The 19,873-nt window shown below is 44.7% G+C and overlaps 1 protein-coding gene across 1 annotated transcript in view; it reads right to left on the bottom strand.

Annotated features, from left to right (window-relative positions):
* LOC147123196 (uncharacterized) overlaps nt 1-19,873 on the bottom strand; it is a 90,962-nt gene that overhangs the window by 39,311 nt on the left and 31,778 nt on the right. The window contains exons 3-5 of the mRNA XM_085965614.1: nt 17,207-17,317; nt 15,863-15,943; nt 7,115-7,249 (exon numbers count right to left, since the gene is read on the bottom strand). Coding sequence (XP_085821740.1) covers nt 7,115-7,249; nt 15,863-15,943; nt 17,207-17,317 — 327 coding nt within the window. The remainder of the gene's footprint in view (nt 1-7,114; nt 7,250-15,862; nt 15,944-17,206; nt 17,318-19,873) is intronic.

Consider the following 19,873-nt stretch of genomic DNA (forward strand, 5'->3'; position numbering starts at 1 on the left):
AAGGTAAGGGAATGCATCTTCAAATGCCATATTGCACCAACTGCCCCACAAGCCTCACAATGCACCACACCTCCATCACTCACGACTCATACCTCACAATTATAGCTACACCTCACCCTCACACACTTACCACTGTTGCAAGTCTTACACCCACATCTCACCTTGCACACAATGCCAGCTATTAACTCATGACAGGCACATCACCCAAACACATTGCATGACACTCACTGACACACTTCCCTTTCTCTTGCAAGCCAAAGTGGCGCATAACCGGTGCGAGCAGGCGCTAACAGGTGGGCAGCAGGCATGGCAGCCGAACCTGACCAAGCTGGATGAGACAATGCTGGTTATCATCGGAGGGGCCGTCCTGGGGCTGTAGAGATCAGCGAGGCTGAAAGCATTGATGATGACGGTATGATCATATCTAATCCTGCTTCTTACATCCCACTTGCCCCTCATCCCACAATCTCTTCTCACTTACAAGCTGATGATGGTGTAATCATGCACATCTTGCTTTCCCCTCCCCTTGTCACAACCCGACCCTTGAGTCATTCTCCTTTCAGATACCAAAGAGCTCCAAACAGCTCAGCCTCTGGAAGAAGAACAAGAGGAAGAGAGTGATAGAGAAGAAGAGACACCATCACTCGTTATGACACACCAGCTCAGAAAATGGCACCTTTAGTAGTATAGAGGTGGGATCTGCACATGGTGAGTCACTGGGCAAGAGTGGGCTGCAGCCAGGGCAGGAGGAAAGGGTAGCGCTGGTGCCTGCTCCCCTGAGGGCAAGGTCACACATGTGTTCTGCTGCAGAGGAGCCAGATGAGGGTTCAATGGGGCAGCCTTCAGAAGAAGGGTGATGGGCATGCACACAGAAATGCTTGGTGCAATGGCAGGCCTGCCAAAGATCCTGTTGTCACTGTCATGCAGCATGGAAGAGTCCAGCTTCAACCTTGCACAGGGCTTTGCACGGAGCTTGGAGACCATGATTTCCAGGATGGAAGTGATGGGCAACAAATTTGGAGCACTGTGGACCCAGCCATGATGCAGGGTCTGATGGGCGATATCTCAGCTTCCATTGCAGCACCAGTGGTAGCGAACCAGCGTCTGAGTGCTGCAGTGGAAGCTCAGACTGCTGCCATCGTGGCTGTGTTTACCAGGAAAGGGGCTTGCAGGGTCCCACAGCAGTCCAACAATCTGTCCTCCAACAGATTACTAGGACTACTGAGGCATCGCCCCGGGGGAGTGGCAGTGGCTCCGTGGAGCACAAACCTGCTGTCCTCTCTCAGGATGGCAGCATTCGTATTCCCACCACTGCCACTCCGCCAGTGCCCTTGCTGTTGTCTGTCAGCCAGCCTGCCCAGACTGCAGCCACCCATGCCAATGTGGCGCAATCTGTAGCCAGGCCTTCTAGGCCCAGATCTGCTCGAGGTCGTCCTGAAAGGCCATCTGCAGTCTTGCCCACTGAATGTCAGCAGCCTTCCACCAGCCATGCTGCAGCCACTGGGGTAGCACTTCGTAGGAGCACTGGGATAGGCAAAGGTACATGAAAGACAGGCACTAAGGGAATGCACAAGGGTGATTAGTTGACCATATGTAGTTTTGGAATTAATCATTTATAAATTATGTTTGGAATATTTGTTTTGTGGTGGCTTTCATTTCAGCATTGTGGCCAAGAGGACGCTGTGATGTTTCTGTGACAGAGGGATGGTAAGGTGGGGAAGTGTTGAGCAACGGGGATCTGGGGTTTCTTCAGGGGAACCAGAGTCTGATGATGCGCTCACGGACAGCCCGTCTGAAATGGGGATTTGCAAGCTGCCTCCTCCCTTCCTCCTCATCCTCCTCATCCTCTTCCTCCTCCTCCTGCGGTGGTTGCGGTGGATGAAGCAGACAACCACGAATTGGGACACCCACTCCGGTGAGTACTGGAGAGTTCCTCCCAAGCAGTCAAGGCAGCCGAACCATTGCTTGAGCATCCCAATGGTCTGCTCGATGACGTTCCTCGTGGCAGCATGGCTGTCATTATATGGTTGCTGGCCACGAGTAGTGGGGTTGCGGAGGGAAGTTATCAGCCAGGTGTAGAGCTGATAGCCCTTGTTGCCTAGCAGCCACCCTCAGGTTCGACGTAGTGGATGGAAGATTGTTGGTACAGCGGACTGCCGCAGGATGAAGGCATCATGACTGCTGCCAGGATACCAGGCATTCACCATCATGCTGTGCTGGGCATGGTTGCAGACCAACTGCACATTAAGAGAGTGGTACTCTTTGCGGTTATGGTACATCTCACCATCGATATGCAGCACCACAAAGCCATGCATGTGCACTTGATGGCACCCTGCACCATGGGGAAGCCCAATATTCTGCAAAGCCACATGCGCACACCTCCTGCTTCTCTCTGTTTAAAGAGAAGACAAGGAAGTCTCTTCTCTTAGAGTACAGAGCCACTGTGACTTCACTGATGCAGTGATGGACAGCAAATTGAGATTTGTTTGCTATGCCGCCTGCTCCAGCCTGGAAGTATCAACTGGCAAAAAAAATTCAAGGCCACGATCACCTTGAGGGCCACTGGTAGCGCCGTTGTCACCCTGCTCTGATGCTGGAGATCTGGTTTCAAGAGGTGGCAAAGTTCTGTGACCACCTCCTTGGTGAAGTGGAGCTGCTGAACACAATGCTCCTGGCTTAGGTGCAGGAGAAATGCTCCTTGAAGACTCTAAGTGGTAAAAGCCTCCTGCTGGGAGCCTGCTGCCCCCTCTTCCTTCTCCCTTGCTGAGCAACTTGCCCTCATTGCTGCCTCTGCTCCATCTGCCTGTCATGCTGCAGCGTGAGGGGGACTGCAACTAGAGCCCCAGGACTGGGAGCTCAGAGTGGTGTAGTCAGAGGCCTTCCAGTTACAGCCAACACCTTCCCAACGTCCAGCAGCACTCCCTGGACACTTTAACAATGTTATAAATGTCTTCCAGCAACCCAGTATTCATACAAACTCTGCAAGAGTCAGTACAAGAGAAATAATCAACTTACCTGCAAGTTGGATGTGTAGTGTATGTAACTGTTCTACCTTTAAGAGAACTATTGTATGTAACCGTTCACCTTTAAGAGAACTATTTTAGGTGTGGCACTACTTTATCTTGGCTGCTGTATACTGTAATACCAACGGTGACCACACCGGTATATAAGTGCTGTGTCAGGATTTATTGGGCAGATTCGCCCTGACCTTCGAATAGTAAAGTCCTGTTAAAGTTACTCTTGTAGTCTGTGTATTAATTCGCCATAATACCTACAGACTTTACAGGATGTTTCCCTGGTTGGGGGTCCTTCGTGTAGCTGACTGACATCACGACCTGCCTACTCTGCTTATTACAGGCGCAAGCACATCCCGCCCACGCTATCGCCCTCACCAAGATTGTGAACAGCGCAGGCCATGCGGAAGTGGGCGGAAGCGGGCGGAAGCAAGGCGGACACCTTTTTTTTCCCAAAACCGGCCTTAACTACCCACGCTAGTGGTGCCAAATTTCATGGCCAAAAACTTTCCAAGGTGCTTCAACAATGTCTTGAAGGAGGACAAAGTGGTAGAGAGGCATAGAGGTTTAGGGAGGGAATTCCAGAGTTTAAGGCCCAGGCAGCTATAAGTACAGCTGCCAATGATGGATTGAACATAATCAGACAAAAATTGACATCGAACCAAAGGAGGAAATATTAGGACAGGTTATATAAATGCAAGTTGTTGTTGTAGGAGAGAGTGTACATTTGAAAAAATATTAAGCTCTTCACATCATGATCATATAACAGTAATCATACAAGACACCTTTGTTTAATCCGGTCTTTGAAGACTTAATGGCTGAATATGTAGTTTTATGACTGTGCCTGTTAATATGTTGACCTGAGCCCCATCTTATGTTATTCCATGCTTCAAAAAGAAAAAAAAAATCTAGGTTACATAAATGATGCTACTAAGGTACGTTTTAGCATCAAGTTGAGGTACAATCTAAACAAAATCTTTATGTGCAACATATTTAGAAAAAAATATGCATTATCAATGTACAAAAATCCATGCATTTAAAAGGTATGTTTTGTGTTAGTCAATAAAATAGTCTATAATCTTTGTCATAACGATCTCCATGATCACGGCTCTACTCTTTGGCTGGCAGGGATCCTTCAGTAATTGTATAATAGCCGAGATTTTGTGATTGTAATGCAGCAAAACTGTCAGCCTTCGGCATCAGTACGCTATGAAACTGACAGCCACTTCAAGCGTCCGCATATGCCCAGTTAAACACGGAAATCCAGAAGTTGCTGTCAGTGATTCCCTGCTCTTCCATAGGGTGCGCAGCTGAAGTTCTCGCAGATGAAAAGCTTAGAAATCACTTCAATTGACGTGAACTTCCACTTTTTACGCCTAATCTCACTGTAAAACCCCCCGAAAAAGTTAAGCTTTGTTGAATGAGGTGTAACTGGGTTTTTAACAGTGTACTATGTCATAATTACTGTTGAGCAACCTCTCTTGCCCTGAAAAACTAATTTTGTGTGGAATGTCAAATTTCTCCATTATGATAAAAATTCCATAGATTTTTAAAGTAATAACTTTTCTTTTAAAGTTTGGTTATGATTTTTCAGCTTCTACCTTAATCCCATGTGTATGTCCCAATCTTAATTTTGCTTTCTGTAAAATTTATTAAAAAGTGTATTAAAAAACCTGCTTGTTATTTCCTGGTTTGCTATCTGTGGGAATTCTTCAATGTGATTGGCTGCTTAGCCTGTTTGATGATCTCACTGTTGTTCGATGTTGGAGAGCCCCTATAGATGGCGCCAGAATGAAATGAACTTCAGGAGAGGTGAAATCCGCACCACAGAGATTGTTAGATCTTTTGGGCAGCTTTCTTCGCCACTGACCGCAAAATCCAGGCCAATGTCTCTTACCTGTCCACAATAGAGTCTTTGGCCTAGAGATTTGATGCTGTAACGCCGGCTGTTAAGGCCTGTTTTGTAGAAAAAATGGCAGATGCTTTGATTCCGCCCACTTCCGGCACGGAATGCAGCGGCCACCATATTGGGCAGGTCAGCAGTGTTGCTGTTGTCTGCGCTTGCCACAATTATTTTAATTACCAAGAACGTGACATCAATCGGCATGCAACGCTGAATTGACGCACACTCATCCATTTGAACTCGCCGCTCCTCTTACCGCCTTCTCCAAAGCACGCCCGTGCGTGCAGCCATTGACAGCACATACAGCTGGGAGAAAGCGGCGGTGAGCTACAAAGTGTACAGTAAACAGCCGCTGAGATAACTGGTAACGATGGAGAGCTCAGACTATGTAATTGGAGTGAAAACTGCTTCCAATGAGATTTATCAAATCCCCCCCCCACCCCCACCTCCGGTCAGTCAAACATTACAGGAGGTAAATACTTTAAAAATAAATTATACTGTACTACAGTTGTAAGAATCTCAGGAAAAAAATTAAAGCTGCTTTTCCTTAAATTTTATACATTAGGTTTTCTAGTTTAGGAACTGATAAAATAATATGCAAAGTTTGGAAATCAGTTTTTAAAAGACTTAGGGGGAAAAATTCCCCTAAGAGGGCGCTAACGGGGCACAAAGCAACTAGCGCCTGGGCACGGCGCCGCTAACGCCCCCCGCAAAATTCAGCGGGAGGTTAGTGGCAGCGGGAACCGTTAGCGCCGCGTGGCGCTGCGCCTCCAGCGATGACATCATCACTATAAGCAGCGCCTTGCTCGCGATCTTCAGTAGCGCCCCCTGACTTACCACTGGACACTATGTCCGACAGGGTCAAGGGGACCTACCTGCGGCCAGGGCGGCGCTAATTAAAGGGGAGGTGCCGGCTGGCCATTTTTGTTGCTGGCCGCCTGCCAGCACCTGCCCCCGTTGCTGTCCTTGGCCTCCTGTGCAGCACCCCCCCACGGGGTGCCGGCTGCCTTCTTGAGTGCCGGGCTCTTTTGCCAGTACTCTGATCCCTGGTGGCCCAGCTAGGCCCCGGGTCGCGCTGTGCTCGGTCCCTCCCCTTTAATAAGGGGGGGGGGGAAGACCTGCAGTACGACGTGCCACAGCGCGTGGCACTGCTGCATGTAGCTCTATGATATTCACTCACAGCGCCCCAAGAGGGCCTCTTGGGGCACTACCAGTGAATTTCGGGCGCGGGGGCGTGACCCAATTTTGCCCCTTAACACCATACTTTCACCAATAATCCTTCAAATGTCTGCTGTTGTTAAAAATTTAATTGAACCCTCTTCTGCACGATTTACACCAGTAAACTCCTAACCAAGAGGTCACGTGCCCCTTTTAAAATGGTTTTATTTCAATTGATTTGTCATGCAACAGTTTAATGAAAACTATGCCACAGTCATTATGTGGGGTTTCCAGTCGCAGTCCCTCCAGATCTGAGCCTGTGCTTTAAGACCCTCTCACCAGGGAGTGAATCCCCTATGTGATATGCAGACTAGTGCACTGTCACTGCTAGCTGCAAGATGGTGCATCCCCATCCCCCTCCCCCTCCCCCACCTTGGTGGAACACAAACCTAAACACAGCAAACATTTGAGTACCCATTTGTGGTCCCCCACACAAGACCCAGACAAATGTCCGAGAAAGTAAGAGGAGCCGTGGACAAACAAATGCCTCCTACTGTGCCATGACGGACAATGCTCCAACCCTACAAGGGCCATCAGCGGACTCGATACCTCCTGACCCAGCAAAACCCAGGAATCGTCACCAAATGATCCGAAACAGCACATTTCCCAAGAACGCCACACCGATCCTTTAGATGCGACCTCCGGCCTTCTGCTGAGGTTAGCGCCGGAAAGAGCGCATTGCACAAGAGATTCTGCGCTCCGCTCACGTAAATCAGCAGGCAGCGCCAAAATGCTAGCTGTGCTCTTCGTGTGGGCGGCAGTTAACCTCGGCCCATGGTGGCACCGTCCAGATCGAATTTCTAGGCCAATAACTCAGCTCAGTACCTAACTGATGAACTGTATGAACAGAATGGCGCAAAAAGTGAATTATCATCAATCAGCCGTACATTATTTTACTTAACAAAAATATGTATTGTTATGAATAATTGATTTTACTGGAAGACTCTGGTCCAGTCTTATAGCTTTAGTACTAAATTACCCTGACTATGGACGATAGGTTCGATACGCCGAATTTCTCCAAAACAGGCCGAATGACCTGATGGCTGCATTCTGCCTCCTTCCTGGTGAATTTCATGGAGTTGCACAGGGGCTTCTTGCTGTCTTGAGTTTTCATCTACATAAAAAAGTTAGTGTAATTTGAAGATTGCATTTTATTGCCAGCTCAATGCAACTTCTGAAATCATCGCAGCATTAAAAGGAAATATTCATTCATGCACACAAATTGTCATTCCATATGTTACATGGTCTTGAGATGATTATTCTCAGTGATATTATAAATGATAACATATTGTCATCAAGAAGGACTTAATAGTTAGACCCCAGAGCTTATGTAAAATTAAATATAGAGACATCAGAAAGATAAAAATACAAAAGAACTGTATAGATAAAATTGATCTGTCGTAGAATCAGTATAACCTCCAAGTTTCACAGATGGGATTATTTGAATTAATATATAAATTGTATACAGAAATCTAATATTTAGATGTAAAAATGACTTAATTTACTTAATTCATTAAGATCTTCTCTTTTTAGTAGACAAATACATTGTTAAAGATAAAAGTTGTTAAAAAGGGTAAGGTTTTTGAGTTACAGATATTTAGCAATATCTGTCTTGTTGATTTTCCAGAGCTTTCCCAGCGTTGCATTTCTTTTGAATACCAGCATATAATGTAATTTTTTGGAGTTATGTTGCAACGAATTCTTAAAAAAAAATCAGATTCATTACTGATTCAGGAGATCAGTGTCAAGTGACTAAATGTGTTTCCATTCCATTGGCTTGCACTTCAATCTGCGTTCTGGTGCAGGTTTCAATGGGCCAGATTTTGCTCTGAGTGGCGGCGTTCTTTAGAAACATAGAAGATAGGAGCAGGAGTAGGCCATTCGGCCCCTCAAGCCTGTTCCACCATTTAATGAGATCATGGCTGATCATCCAAATCTAGTACCCTGTCCCTGCCTACTCCCCATATCCCTTGATCCCTTTAGCCTTAAGAAATATATCTAACTCCTTCTTGAATATATTTAATGAATTGGCCTCAACTGCCTTGTATGGTAGAGAATTCCACAGGTTCACCACTCTCTGGGTGAAGAAGTTCCTCCTCATCTCAGTCCTAAATGGCTTACCCCTTATCCTTAGACTGTGACCCCTGGTTCTGGACTCTCCCGCCATCGGGAACATCCTTCCTGCATCTAGTCTGTCTAGTCCTATTAGAATTTTATAAGTTTCAATGAGATCACCTCTCATTCTTCTAAACTCTAGCAAATATAAGCCTAATCGACCCAATCTCTCTTCATACATCATTCCTGCCATCCCAGGTATCAGTCTGGTGAATCTCCGCTGCACTCTCTCCATGGCAAGAACATCCTTCCTCAGATAAGGTGACCAAAACTGCACACAATACTCAAGGTATTGTCTCACCAAGGCCCTGTACAACTGCAGCAAGACATCCTTGTTCCTGTACTCGAATCCTCTCACTATGAAGGCCAACATACCATTTGCCTTCTTAACCGCCTGCTGCACCTGCATGCTTACCTTCAGCGACTGGTGCACAAGGACACCCAGGTCTCGTTGCACTTCCCCTTTTCCCAATCTATTGCCATTCAGATAATAATCTGCCTTCCTGTTTTTGCCACTAAAGTGGATAACCTCGCATTTATCCACATTATACTGCATTTGCCATGCATCTGCCCAATCACCCAACCTGTCCAAATCATACTGGAGTTTCTCTGCATCCTCCTCACAGCACACACGCCCACCCAGCTTTGTGCCACCCAGACTTGCGATTGTCCCATAGACTTTCTATGGGGTTTTGCACAGCAAGTTACCATTAGCCAAACATTCAAACAGCGCAGTGCCCTCTACAGGGAATCTGGGACCTGTGTGAACAGGGTAAGCAACTGTGTACCTCCTTAACCAATCAGATTGAAGAATCGTTAATGAGCAGCCCAGAGTCTGAACCAGGAAGTGTCAGTTAGAATATTTAATTCAATGTAGAATCAAGTATAGAAAGCAAAATAAAGAGAGGAAAATAAAGATTAGATTAAGAGAGAGAGGGATAAAAGAGACAGAAAGAAAAAGTTAACTTTTTAAATCTCCAACAATAATTAAAAGCCGAAGGAATGAGACTCCACACTTGTAAGAGTTAATTTTCAGTGCCAGAGAGGTTGTTTGGCAGTAATTAAGACTTACCACACGTTAAAGGGTACTGAGACTGGAATGGACAAGCCCCAAGTTTTTTTTGGTAAGTTTAGTCCGTATCTATGAGTAAGTACAGCAACTTCACGCCGTTCAATACATTTGAGTGGTGAATCAGACGGCGAGATGCTGTTTTCACGACACTTTAGGAGGAATGTCACATCTCAGACATCAACTTCTGGATTAAACGTTTAACTGCGCATGTGCAGTTGCCGGAAGTTGCTGTCCGATTTGCATGTAAATAATGGTTGAGAACTGTTAGCTTCACTGTTATTTACACAGCAAAATCCAGCCCAGTATTTAATTTTAGTTAACACTGAGGAGGTCTGGAAGCAATCCTAGTAAATTAAGACTTGAGTGTCCCTGATGAGTTAACAGGTGCCGACTTACTTTAAAATGGCACAGCATAAAGATCTATTTTTTCCTAGCCAGTCAATTTAGCTACAAGACCATGTTGTAAGCTTTTGGTTGAAATTCAGGAGAATTTCCTGTTTAGACAGTATAATCAACTTGTTCTTGCATCACAGGTCATTTTTCCCCATTTAAGTTGAGCCTTAATGTTACACATGGCTCAAGGGAAATAAAAATAAAGCGTAAGTTGCAGAACACAAAAATATTACCATTTTATTTTCCCTCCCTATCTCAGGCCTGACTACTGAACAAAGAGAGAAATCATCTGGGGTTCAAATTATTTTAAATATAGTTTATGCAGTTTCTCATCGCAGAAGCACAATGAAACAATTATTATTTGTAACAGCATTTATTTTATTCCTCCTTGATTTTACATATAAAACTAAATACCAGTTTTCAGGCTTCATTTGCACTGCCCCAAAATAATGTTCTGAAGTTAGCTTGAGCTTGTGTTAGTGACATTGTTGTAACGTCCGTGTGTAATTGAGACACAGACTGCAGAAGTTGGTTATAACAGGTGTTTACTGAATGGAGACAAAACTGGAACTACTATACAAAGTTACTACACAGGCTTATATACAGGGGTGGTTACTACTGGTACTGCAGTATACAGGGGCTGCAGAATATAGTTCCTTCTTCAAGGTACATACACTACAATTCCTCCCCTTTTAGCTAAACAGTACATAACATTCGATTAATAATTAAATAACATATTTACAATTACAGTTGCTATATACATTAGCTGAAGTTAATCAATTATAAATTCAGTCTTTGAGGAGGCTTCCTGATTCTGTCCAGATAACGCCTCTTTGGGGTGTCAGGTTCTTCTGGCAAAGTTGATTCGGGATCAACGTCGTTGTTTGGTTCGTCTGCTTCCAATATCACCGATTCTGAGGTAGATGCAATTGGTACTTCGGTTTCATCACCAGGTGTATAGGATCGTGGTGTAGATTTGACGTTTTCCAGTGACTCTAGAATCTGGTCAGCATGGCGTCTTACAATGCTCTCTCCAACGTCCACGGTATACATTAGAGCTCGTTGCCGTGTGCAGATCGTTCCTGGCTGCCATTTCTCTGTGCGGTAGTCCCGGGCCAAAACTGGTTGACCTATCTTGAAACTCCTGGTTGGCCTTTCATTCATATTCTGAAATTGCCTGTTCTCCACATCTCTTCTGATGTTTGGCTTAACCAAATCCAAGCGGCATCTTAGTCTTCGATTGAAGAACATCATGGCTGGAGTTTGGTTGGTAACTGCATGTGTCGCATTCCGGTAGGCAAACAAGAAGTTATCCACCTTGTGTTGTAGGGGTATGTCTTCATTACACATTGCCTTGATAGCCTTCTTGAATGTTTGAACGAACCTCTCAGCCAATCCATTGGTGGCTGGATGATATGGGGCGGATGTGTAATGCTTAACACCATTGTTCTTTAAGAACCTCCGGAACTCTTCAGACACAAACTGTGGTCCATTGTCGGAGCAAATCTGTTCAGGCAGCCCATTTCTGGCGAATATGGCTCGTAAGACTGTGATAGTTTTTTTCTGTGGTGGTTGAGGACATTTTTATTACCTCTGGCCACTTTGAATGTGCATCCACCGCAATTAAAAACATCGAGTCCATAAATGGACCAGCAAAATCAATGTGTACCCTTTGCCATGGAGATGAGGGCCACTCCCATGGATGTAGAGGGGCTTGTGGTGGGGCGTTTTGGACCTTCTGGCATCCTGTACAGCTCTTGGTCATCTCTTCGATTTCTCTATCGATTCCCGACCACCACACAAACGCTCTGGCTAAGTTCTTCATTTTTACCCCTCCCAGATGACCCTCATGAAGCTCATTGAGCACTCTATCCTTCAATTTGGGTGGAATTACTACTCTGGATCCACACATCAAGGTTCCTCGGCACACTGACAGCTGTTCTCTTCTCGGCGAGAATGCTGGCAACAGTGGTTCGCCATGTGCTGGCCATCCCTTCACCGTTAAATCATAGACCCTGGAGAGTGTCGGGTCATTTCGTGTTTCCTTTTCTATGTTTGCATTCGTCACAGGTAGACATTCGACTATGGTCGAGTGGAATATCTCCACAGGATCCACTGCAGGTGCTTCTTCCACCGTCGGCAACGGTAGGCGCGACAATCCATCAGCATTCCCATGCTGTTTAGTTCCTTTGTACTCGATGTCATATTGGTGTGCCCCTAGGAAAAGGGACCACCTCTGTAGCCGTTGTGCTGTCATTATCGGGACGCCCTTCTTAGGGTTGAAAATGGAGACAAGAGGTTGATGATCAGTTAGTAGAGTAAATTTCTGTCCGTGCAGGTAATGATTGAACTTCTTCACCCCCCACACCAGGCTGAGGGCCTCTCTGTCAATCTGGGCGTAGTTACGTTCGGCTGCAGTTAACGAGCGTGACGCAAAAGCTATCGGCCTCTCTGAACCATCAAGGGATTTATGTGACAGTACCGCTCCAACGCCGTAGGGAGACGCATCACACGCCAGTCTTATCGGTAGTGATGGGTTGTAGTGAGCCAATACTTCTCTTAAAGTGATCAGGCCTTTACACTTCTGAAAGGCCCGCTTACATTCATCGCTCCATTTCCATGCTACTCCAGTTTGTAGCAGGGTGTTCAGTGGGTGCAGAATTGTGGACAAATTCGGCAAAAACTTATGGTAGTAATTCACCAATCCGAGGAATGACCTCAGTTGCGACACATTTTCAGGCGCTGGAGCCTTAACTACCGCTTCAATTTTGTCAGGGGACTTATGTAACCCCTCTTCATCAATCACGTGGCCACAATATGATATTTGTTTCTTAAAAAACTCGCACTTGGGGCGATTGGCTCGTAGCCCATGTTCTCTTAGTCTAGTGAGCACCTGCTCTAGGTGTCATTTTCACCTGTCACTAGGATGTCGTCCAAGTAACACGGAGTCCCCGGAATCCCTTGCAGGACTTGTTCCATCGCTCTTTGCCATATAGCCGGAGCTGATGCTACTCCGAATACCAGTCGATTATACTGGTAAAGACCTTTGTGAGTGTTTATCGTGAGATATTTCCTAGAGGATTCTTCAACCTCCATCTGCAAATATGCTTGCGCTAGGTCAATTTTTGTAAAACGTTTCCCTCCAGATAGTGAGGCGAAAATATCTTCTATCCTCGGAAGAGGATACTGTACTGTGTGAAGGACTGGGTTCACAGTCACCTTGAAGTCCCCACAGATGCGAACTTTCCTTGGCTCCTCAGACTTATTGTTTAACGTGTTCTTCATGACAGGAACGATGGGTGTCGCCCACTCGCTCCAGTCTACCTTAGTTAACACGCCTGCATTCTCCAGATTCTCCAGCTCTGCCTCGGCGGCTGGGTGAATTGCATACGGTACCGGTCTTGCTTTGAAAAACTTGGGAATTGCATTCTCTTCTATTTTTATCGAGGCGGTTACGCCTTTAAGAGTTCCCAGTTCTTGTTGAAATACCTCTTTAGCGTTAGCGAAGATTTTTGACAATCGTCCAGGTGTGACGTCGTCATCCTTTTTACCAGCCACCGTCAGTGCCTGAATGGAGTGCCAGTCTAAACTTATCTTTCTGATCCATTCACGTCCCAATAACAGTGGTCCACCATCTTGCAGTATGTACAGATACAATTTCTGTATTTCCTTGCCGTTGTATTCGACAGGCATCCTTATTTTCCCTCTGGGGTATACTTTCTGCCCCGTATATGTCTTCAAGACAATGGATGTGTCTTTCAAGGGTATGTGTGAGAATAGCCACTCGTAGTCTCGTCGATTCATGACGGTCAGGGCTGATCCTGTATCCAATTCCATTTTGACTTGGGACCCTGCTATCGTGAGGGTGACCCAAATGGTTCGGTGATCCTCTTTTGCGATTACGTTGTGTAGTTTGAGACAGCTTAGTCTCTTGTTCCCGGATTCACTATCGCTCTTCTGGTCTTCGGAACTACTGTCCGTCATCTTTTGTACTTTCCTGTACTTTTCTTTAGTAGTCTTTTTGTTGTCGTTAGTCTTCTTCCCGGACCTGCAAACTCGTGCAATGTGTCCCATCTTTCCGCATTGCCTGCATGTTTTGTCCTTGGACCAGCAGTCCTTCTGGTCATGGGTTGTTCTGCCACAGCGATAACATTTTTCAAATCCCCATGTCATTTCATGGGTGCCGTATTCCTGTGGCTTTTGCTGTATTTCCGCAGCTCCCCTTGCTGCTGCTTCGTATGATACTGCCACGCTGAAAGCCTTATCTAGCATCAGCTCTTTCTCTGAGAGAAACCTCTTCTGGGTTCCTTCGCTCAGGAGTCCATAGACAAATTTGTCCCGTAGGGTATCTGCCAGTCCTGCTCCGAACTGGCAGTGCATTGATAGCTTGCGTAGTTCCGTAAGGTAATCAGCATTGCTCTCATCTTTATGCTGATTTCTCTTGTGGAATTTAAATCTTTCCGCTATCAGCAGCGGTGTAGGATTTAGGTGTTCCTGTAGGATATCAACAATTTCGTTAAAACTCTTCGCCATCGGTTTGACTGGAGTGATCAGGTTCCGCAATAGGCCGTACGTTCTTGCGCCCATTAAGTTTAGTAGTACCGATGCCTTTTTCTCATCAGCTACTTCATTTGCCTTGCAATATACTTCGACTCTTTCCACATACGTGGTCCAGTCTTCTATTGCATTATCGAAGGCAGTGATATTGCCAGTCTTCGGCATCTTGGAGATCTAAGATGGCGCCTCCCGCGCTTTGCCTTCTTCCCCGATTGAACAAAATGGCGCCTCCCGCGCTTTGCCTTCTTCCCCGCTGGATTAAGATGGCGCCTCCCGCGCTTCCTGTCCGCTGCTGCTAGCACTGTTGCTGGTGTTTTTATGCCTTGATGGCGACGCCCTATGGTCTTCGCGCACTTCCCCCCCCGTGCTGCTGCCAACGCCGCTCTCCGCGGTCCCCTACAATTGTGTCAAAAGCACAAAAGGTTATGGCCTTTGTAGTGTATGTACCTTGAAGAAGGAACTATATTCTGCAGCCCCTGTATACTGCAGCACCAGTAGTGACCACCCCTGTATATAAGCCTGTGTAGTAACTTTGTATAGTAGTTCCAGTTTTGTCTCCATTCAGTAAACACCTGTTATAACCAACTTCTGCAGTCCGTGTCTCAATTACACACGGACATTACAGCCTTGAAGTTACGCTGTGTAAATATTTGTGTACAGTCAAATTCGTTTCTTGGTTCACTATTTTCAAAGAAACCACAATCTGGTTATTTGAAATGCCTTGTTAAAATAGTGCACTAGGGAATTTAATATGAATGTGTTAACATATTTCAAAGCTGAATTTTGCATCTCCACAAATGTGTGTAAAATGGAGCTCTGGGTAAAGAAATTGCAGGAAAAGTAGAACTAATTCCGACACATTTCTTAGAGGTACAGTATCTAAAGAAAATATTGAATCCACTGGGGAACTATTAATTAGAAGGCAAAACAAAATAATGTGGAAACCTTTGACCCTTGTATTGTTTTCTGAAAGGTATTATTCTTATTTTGGTGGTCTGTCTTCATTTATTTGAATGTCAGCCAGTTTCTGCAGCTCTCCTTGTCGTCCCAAAGGGAAACAACACTGGTTTTATTAACACATTGACAGCGTTAAGCAGTAGGAAACATTCAGAAAGTTAAATGACCGGTTCTTTAATAATGCAGCTTTTGTGACTCACTATATCTTTTGACCCACATTAGAGAATATAACAATCTCAAAGAATAGATTAGCATTAATAGGGTTTGGAAAATAAAGCAAATTAAAATGTATTTTCTTAGAAGGAAAGGTTCTGGATTTAAGTTTTACATCCCTCCACAAAGTAATACAAACAATACTTTAATGAATATGACACTTATTATCTATTACAAACTCAATAAAAATGTATAATTCAGAATAAATATGACTATTAAAGTTTTTATTAATGGCAATAGTCCAGTACCATAAACAAGTTGATGGATTTTGATGGACAGCTGAAAAGTAAAGATTATTATACACATAACTTTTGTAAAGTTGTCACTTTATATTTATTTTGAGTATTTACAGTACACCTCTTACCCGGGCCTAGCGCCTTAAAAATCAATTTTTGAAATAGATTCCTCAATTAAATTTACCTGAAATTGGAACAAATTCGTATCCATGCTCTTCTGTAATTTCCTCTTGTAGACAGTCAGAGCTTAATCTACAGTTCAGTGCTAAACAGTATAATAAATTTAATGGAAATTATTGTTAGAGGACATTGTCAATGATCAAAAGTGCTAATGAAATTTTGATGATGTAAAGTGACAGAAAGTCATTATTATTTGAATTCAATCAGTACATCTAAATGTCAAATTTGATATCCCGAGTCACATGCGTTTATGTGAGTAAATCCATACCAGTTTTCATGGCTGCCAATGGCAATCGGCTGTAACATGCCTCACTGCCATTTTGCCACTGGATTATACTGGAACTGGTACAGAATGCCCGCCTGATCTCTCTCACACTGAGAAACTATGTACTTCAGGTTTGACTTTGAGTTGTTTATTACAAGGAAGAAATATATACAAAACCAAGTTAAAGGGCAGAGAAAATACAATACTTCACTCTGATACCTTTAACTGTTTTCTGAGACCAAAACAACACAGCATTTTGTGATGCTTATAGTCCTTATTCAAAGTCTTCTAAATTGAGTCTTTTATGTAAGTAGATGCCTTAGTGCTGATGGAGTTCTTGCCCCAGTGACCGGCATACACAGTTAATCATAATAAGCCAAAGGACTTAGGGTAGCTGATCTAAGTAACTTCTCACATCTCAGAATAAAACAATCTTTTCCTTACTAAGCAGGTTTCTTTGACTAAACCCCAAATCCTTTATCAATTAGAGAGAAAATGAGTTTTCAATCAAATCTATCTTCCACGCAGTTGAACCTTAAACTGTCATCTTCAAGTTGATCCATAATACTAAGTGGAGATATGTGTGCAATTCTTCATGTCTCTCAGTATCCTTGTGTCATTATATCTGACTTTAACTCTGTAAACTGGGGGCAGTCTGGGAACAAACATTTTTGCAAAGAACTACTTCTCCCACCAACCTCACCAGAGCAGTTCCTCCAAACATGCCCTTGACCTCTGGATTATTATTGGCTGGGAGTTGGTCTAGGTTCCTGATCAGACTGAGGCCATTTATGTTTGACATAATCAATTCAGTATCGAGTAAGTGGATGGATTTAGGATCTGTGTATCTAAAGTAAGGGATGTTCACCTGAGATTGGGTTTTTAAACAGTTGTTTGTCATGGTGGACAGAGCTTGAATGTGACAAAATGTTCAAGGCTCTCGCACTGGAATGCATTACTTTGGTAAACGTAAAATACACTCAAATAATTATGTCTTTTTAATCGTAATAAAATTAGATTTAAACAAAAAAAAATCTGTTACGGCCTTTCGGGGGAAAGAGTTGCACTTTATACAATACTAACCATTACAGGATGAATCTTGCTTGAACCACTGGTAAGATATGAAGATAAGTAAGATAACACAGATGGTAGGGAATAAAGCTAACCAAATAATTTCAAGGACACAATTCTGTTCTGAAATGGAAAAAAAAAAAATAGAAAATAGTTAGCACTTAGATTTCAATCCATGTTAGACTAAATTTGTGTTATTTGTTTGTGGAAAGTATTGTAAAGAACCTTCACCGAAGTGTACGAGAGCATGGGCCTTACACTAAACATTCGTAAGACAAAGGTCCTCTACCAACCTGTCCCCGACACACAGTACTGCCCCCCAATTATCAAAATCCATGACAAGGCCTTGGACAACGTGGACCACTTTCCATACCTCGGGAGCCTACTGTCAACAAGGGCAGGCGTCGATGACGAAGTCCAACACTGCCTTCAGTGTGCCAGTGCAGCCTTCGGTCGCCTGAGGAAGAGAGTGTTTGAAGACCAGGACCTCAAACCTGGCACTAAGCTCATGGTCTACAGAGCAGTAGTGATACCCGCCCTCCTGTATGCCTCAGAGACATGGACCATGTACAGCAGGCACCTCAAAGCACTGGAGAGGTACCACCAACGCTGCCTCCGCAAGATCCTGCAAATTCATTGGCAGGATAGGCGCACCAACGTCAGTGTTCTCGCTCAGGCCAACATCCCCAGCATCAAAGCTTTGATCACGCCCGATCAGCTCCGATGGACGGGTCACATTGTCCGCATGCCCGATACAAGACTCCCAAAACAAGCGCTCTACTCGGAGCTCTGGCATGGCAAGAGAGCCCCAGGTGGGCAGAGGAAACACTTCAAGGACACCCTTAAAGCCTCCTTGAAAAAGTGCAGCATCCCCACTGACACCTGGGAATCCCTGGCCCAAGACCGCACAAAGTGGAGGAGAAGCATCCAAGAAGGCGCTGAACACCTCGAGTCTCTTCGCCGGGAGCAAGCGGAAACCAAACGCAAGGAGCGCTCGTCAACCCAAGCACCCCACCCATCTGCCCCTTCAACCACCGTCTGCCCCACCTGTGACAGAGACTGTAGGTCCCGCATTGGACACATCAGTCACCTGAGAACTCATTTTTAATGCGGAAGCAAGTCATCCTCGGTTCCGAGGGACTGCCTAAGAAGAGAAGAAGAAAGAAAGTATGCTTAAACCTCTAAAAATAACATGTTTACTACTGAACAATTATACAAATGATTGCAAACATTATTTTCAAATTATAGTAATATGAACAAAAAATGTTGGAAACCTTAAGCATATTTTTCTCCTAGTATTAAGTTTAAAGAAAAAGTAGAACTAAGTAAACATGACTGACAGAAAGAAGATTTTTCATCTATTATTACAATACCACTATTCTTTTGCTCTCAACCTAAAATTAGGTATAACAAAATTAGAAGATAATAAAATGGCAAAATACTGAGGATGCTAGAAATCTGAAATAAAAACAGAAAATGCTGGCAATACTCAGCAGGTCAGGCAGCATCTGTGGAGAGAGAAACAGAGTTAACAGTGTGGATATTAACAGGGGCGGGTTACGTAGGCAGGGGGGCGGGTGCGGAGTTTCAGAAGGGAAACACGGATTCTGGGTGTCTGATCCAGATGCTGCCTGAGCTGCTGAGTATTTCCAGCATTTTCTGTTTAGAAGAAAATAAATTCTGTTTGATAAGGACCACAAAAGCATGTCCTGAGAAAATCTATTGCAGCAATTTTACTGACCTCGGCGAGTCGGTGGCGGGTCCCGACCTCGGAGCTGTCACCATCCCGGCCTCTGAAATGATTTTCCCCTGATTGGGCTTGTTAAGCCCGCCCAGCACATTTGCTGACCAATTAGAGGAAGGGGGCTGGTGACACCATTTAATGACGCGTCATCAGCCGGTTTCCTTAAAGGGACCATGGCCAACTTTATTTTGACATTTGTGCTGTCAGTGTTCTACAGCATTGAGGTGCTACAAACTCTGACAAGCACTGCACAGAGGTGCATGGCTGCACCCAGGCTCTCCCAGGACTCCCTCCATGGGTGAAAGAGACCTCCCCAGGAGATCAACACAGCCTGGTTGCACATTGCACAGGAGGGCACAAGCAGGGATGTCATCAGGAGGACCAGGTTGCAGTGGTGCAAACCTTTCAATGATCTCAGTAGATCACGAAATGTTAGTACAAAGCCACACTCAACCTCATCTTAGTGTGCCTCTCATCACATCCCCATCACTCTGCCTTCCCTACCCTACTTCTGACATCCTTACTCACACCAACTTACCTTGCACCTCCACCCATCCCTCTCTATCTACATTATCACTTCCCCACTCAATAGCCACCCCTCACACTCACCCTCATCCTAGTGCAATCATACCAATTAACAACACACAAGGATAGACACTTGGGTGTTTTCTGCAATGTCCATGTAAATTTTCTATTAATGTGTTGTCAAACATTGCAATCTATATTTTCAACACTTTATCTATTGCTCATCTTTGGAAGTGTCTTGGTGAGTTCCAGTGAATGTTGAGACATAACTTCCCTCCCTCCCCCTCAATTGTGATGAGTGTGAAAGGAAAGGCTTGGACATTGTAGGGGTGCTTTATGGTGCTGGTGTGAGGTGGTGTCAACCTGTCGTGTCATGTGGCAGCGTCAAGGGAAGTAAATCTGGCTGTGGT

This window comes from Somniosus microcephalus, chromosome 2 (genome assembly GCF_052327205.1).
Source record: "Somniosus microcephalus isolate GS21.2 chromosome 2, FLI_Smic_1.0, whole genome shotgun sequence".
Lineage (NCBI taxonomy): Eukaryota > Metazoa > Chordata > Chondrichthyes > Squaliformes > Somniosidae > Somniosus > Somniosus microcephalus.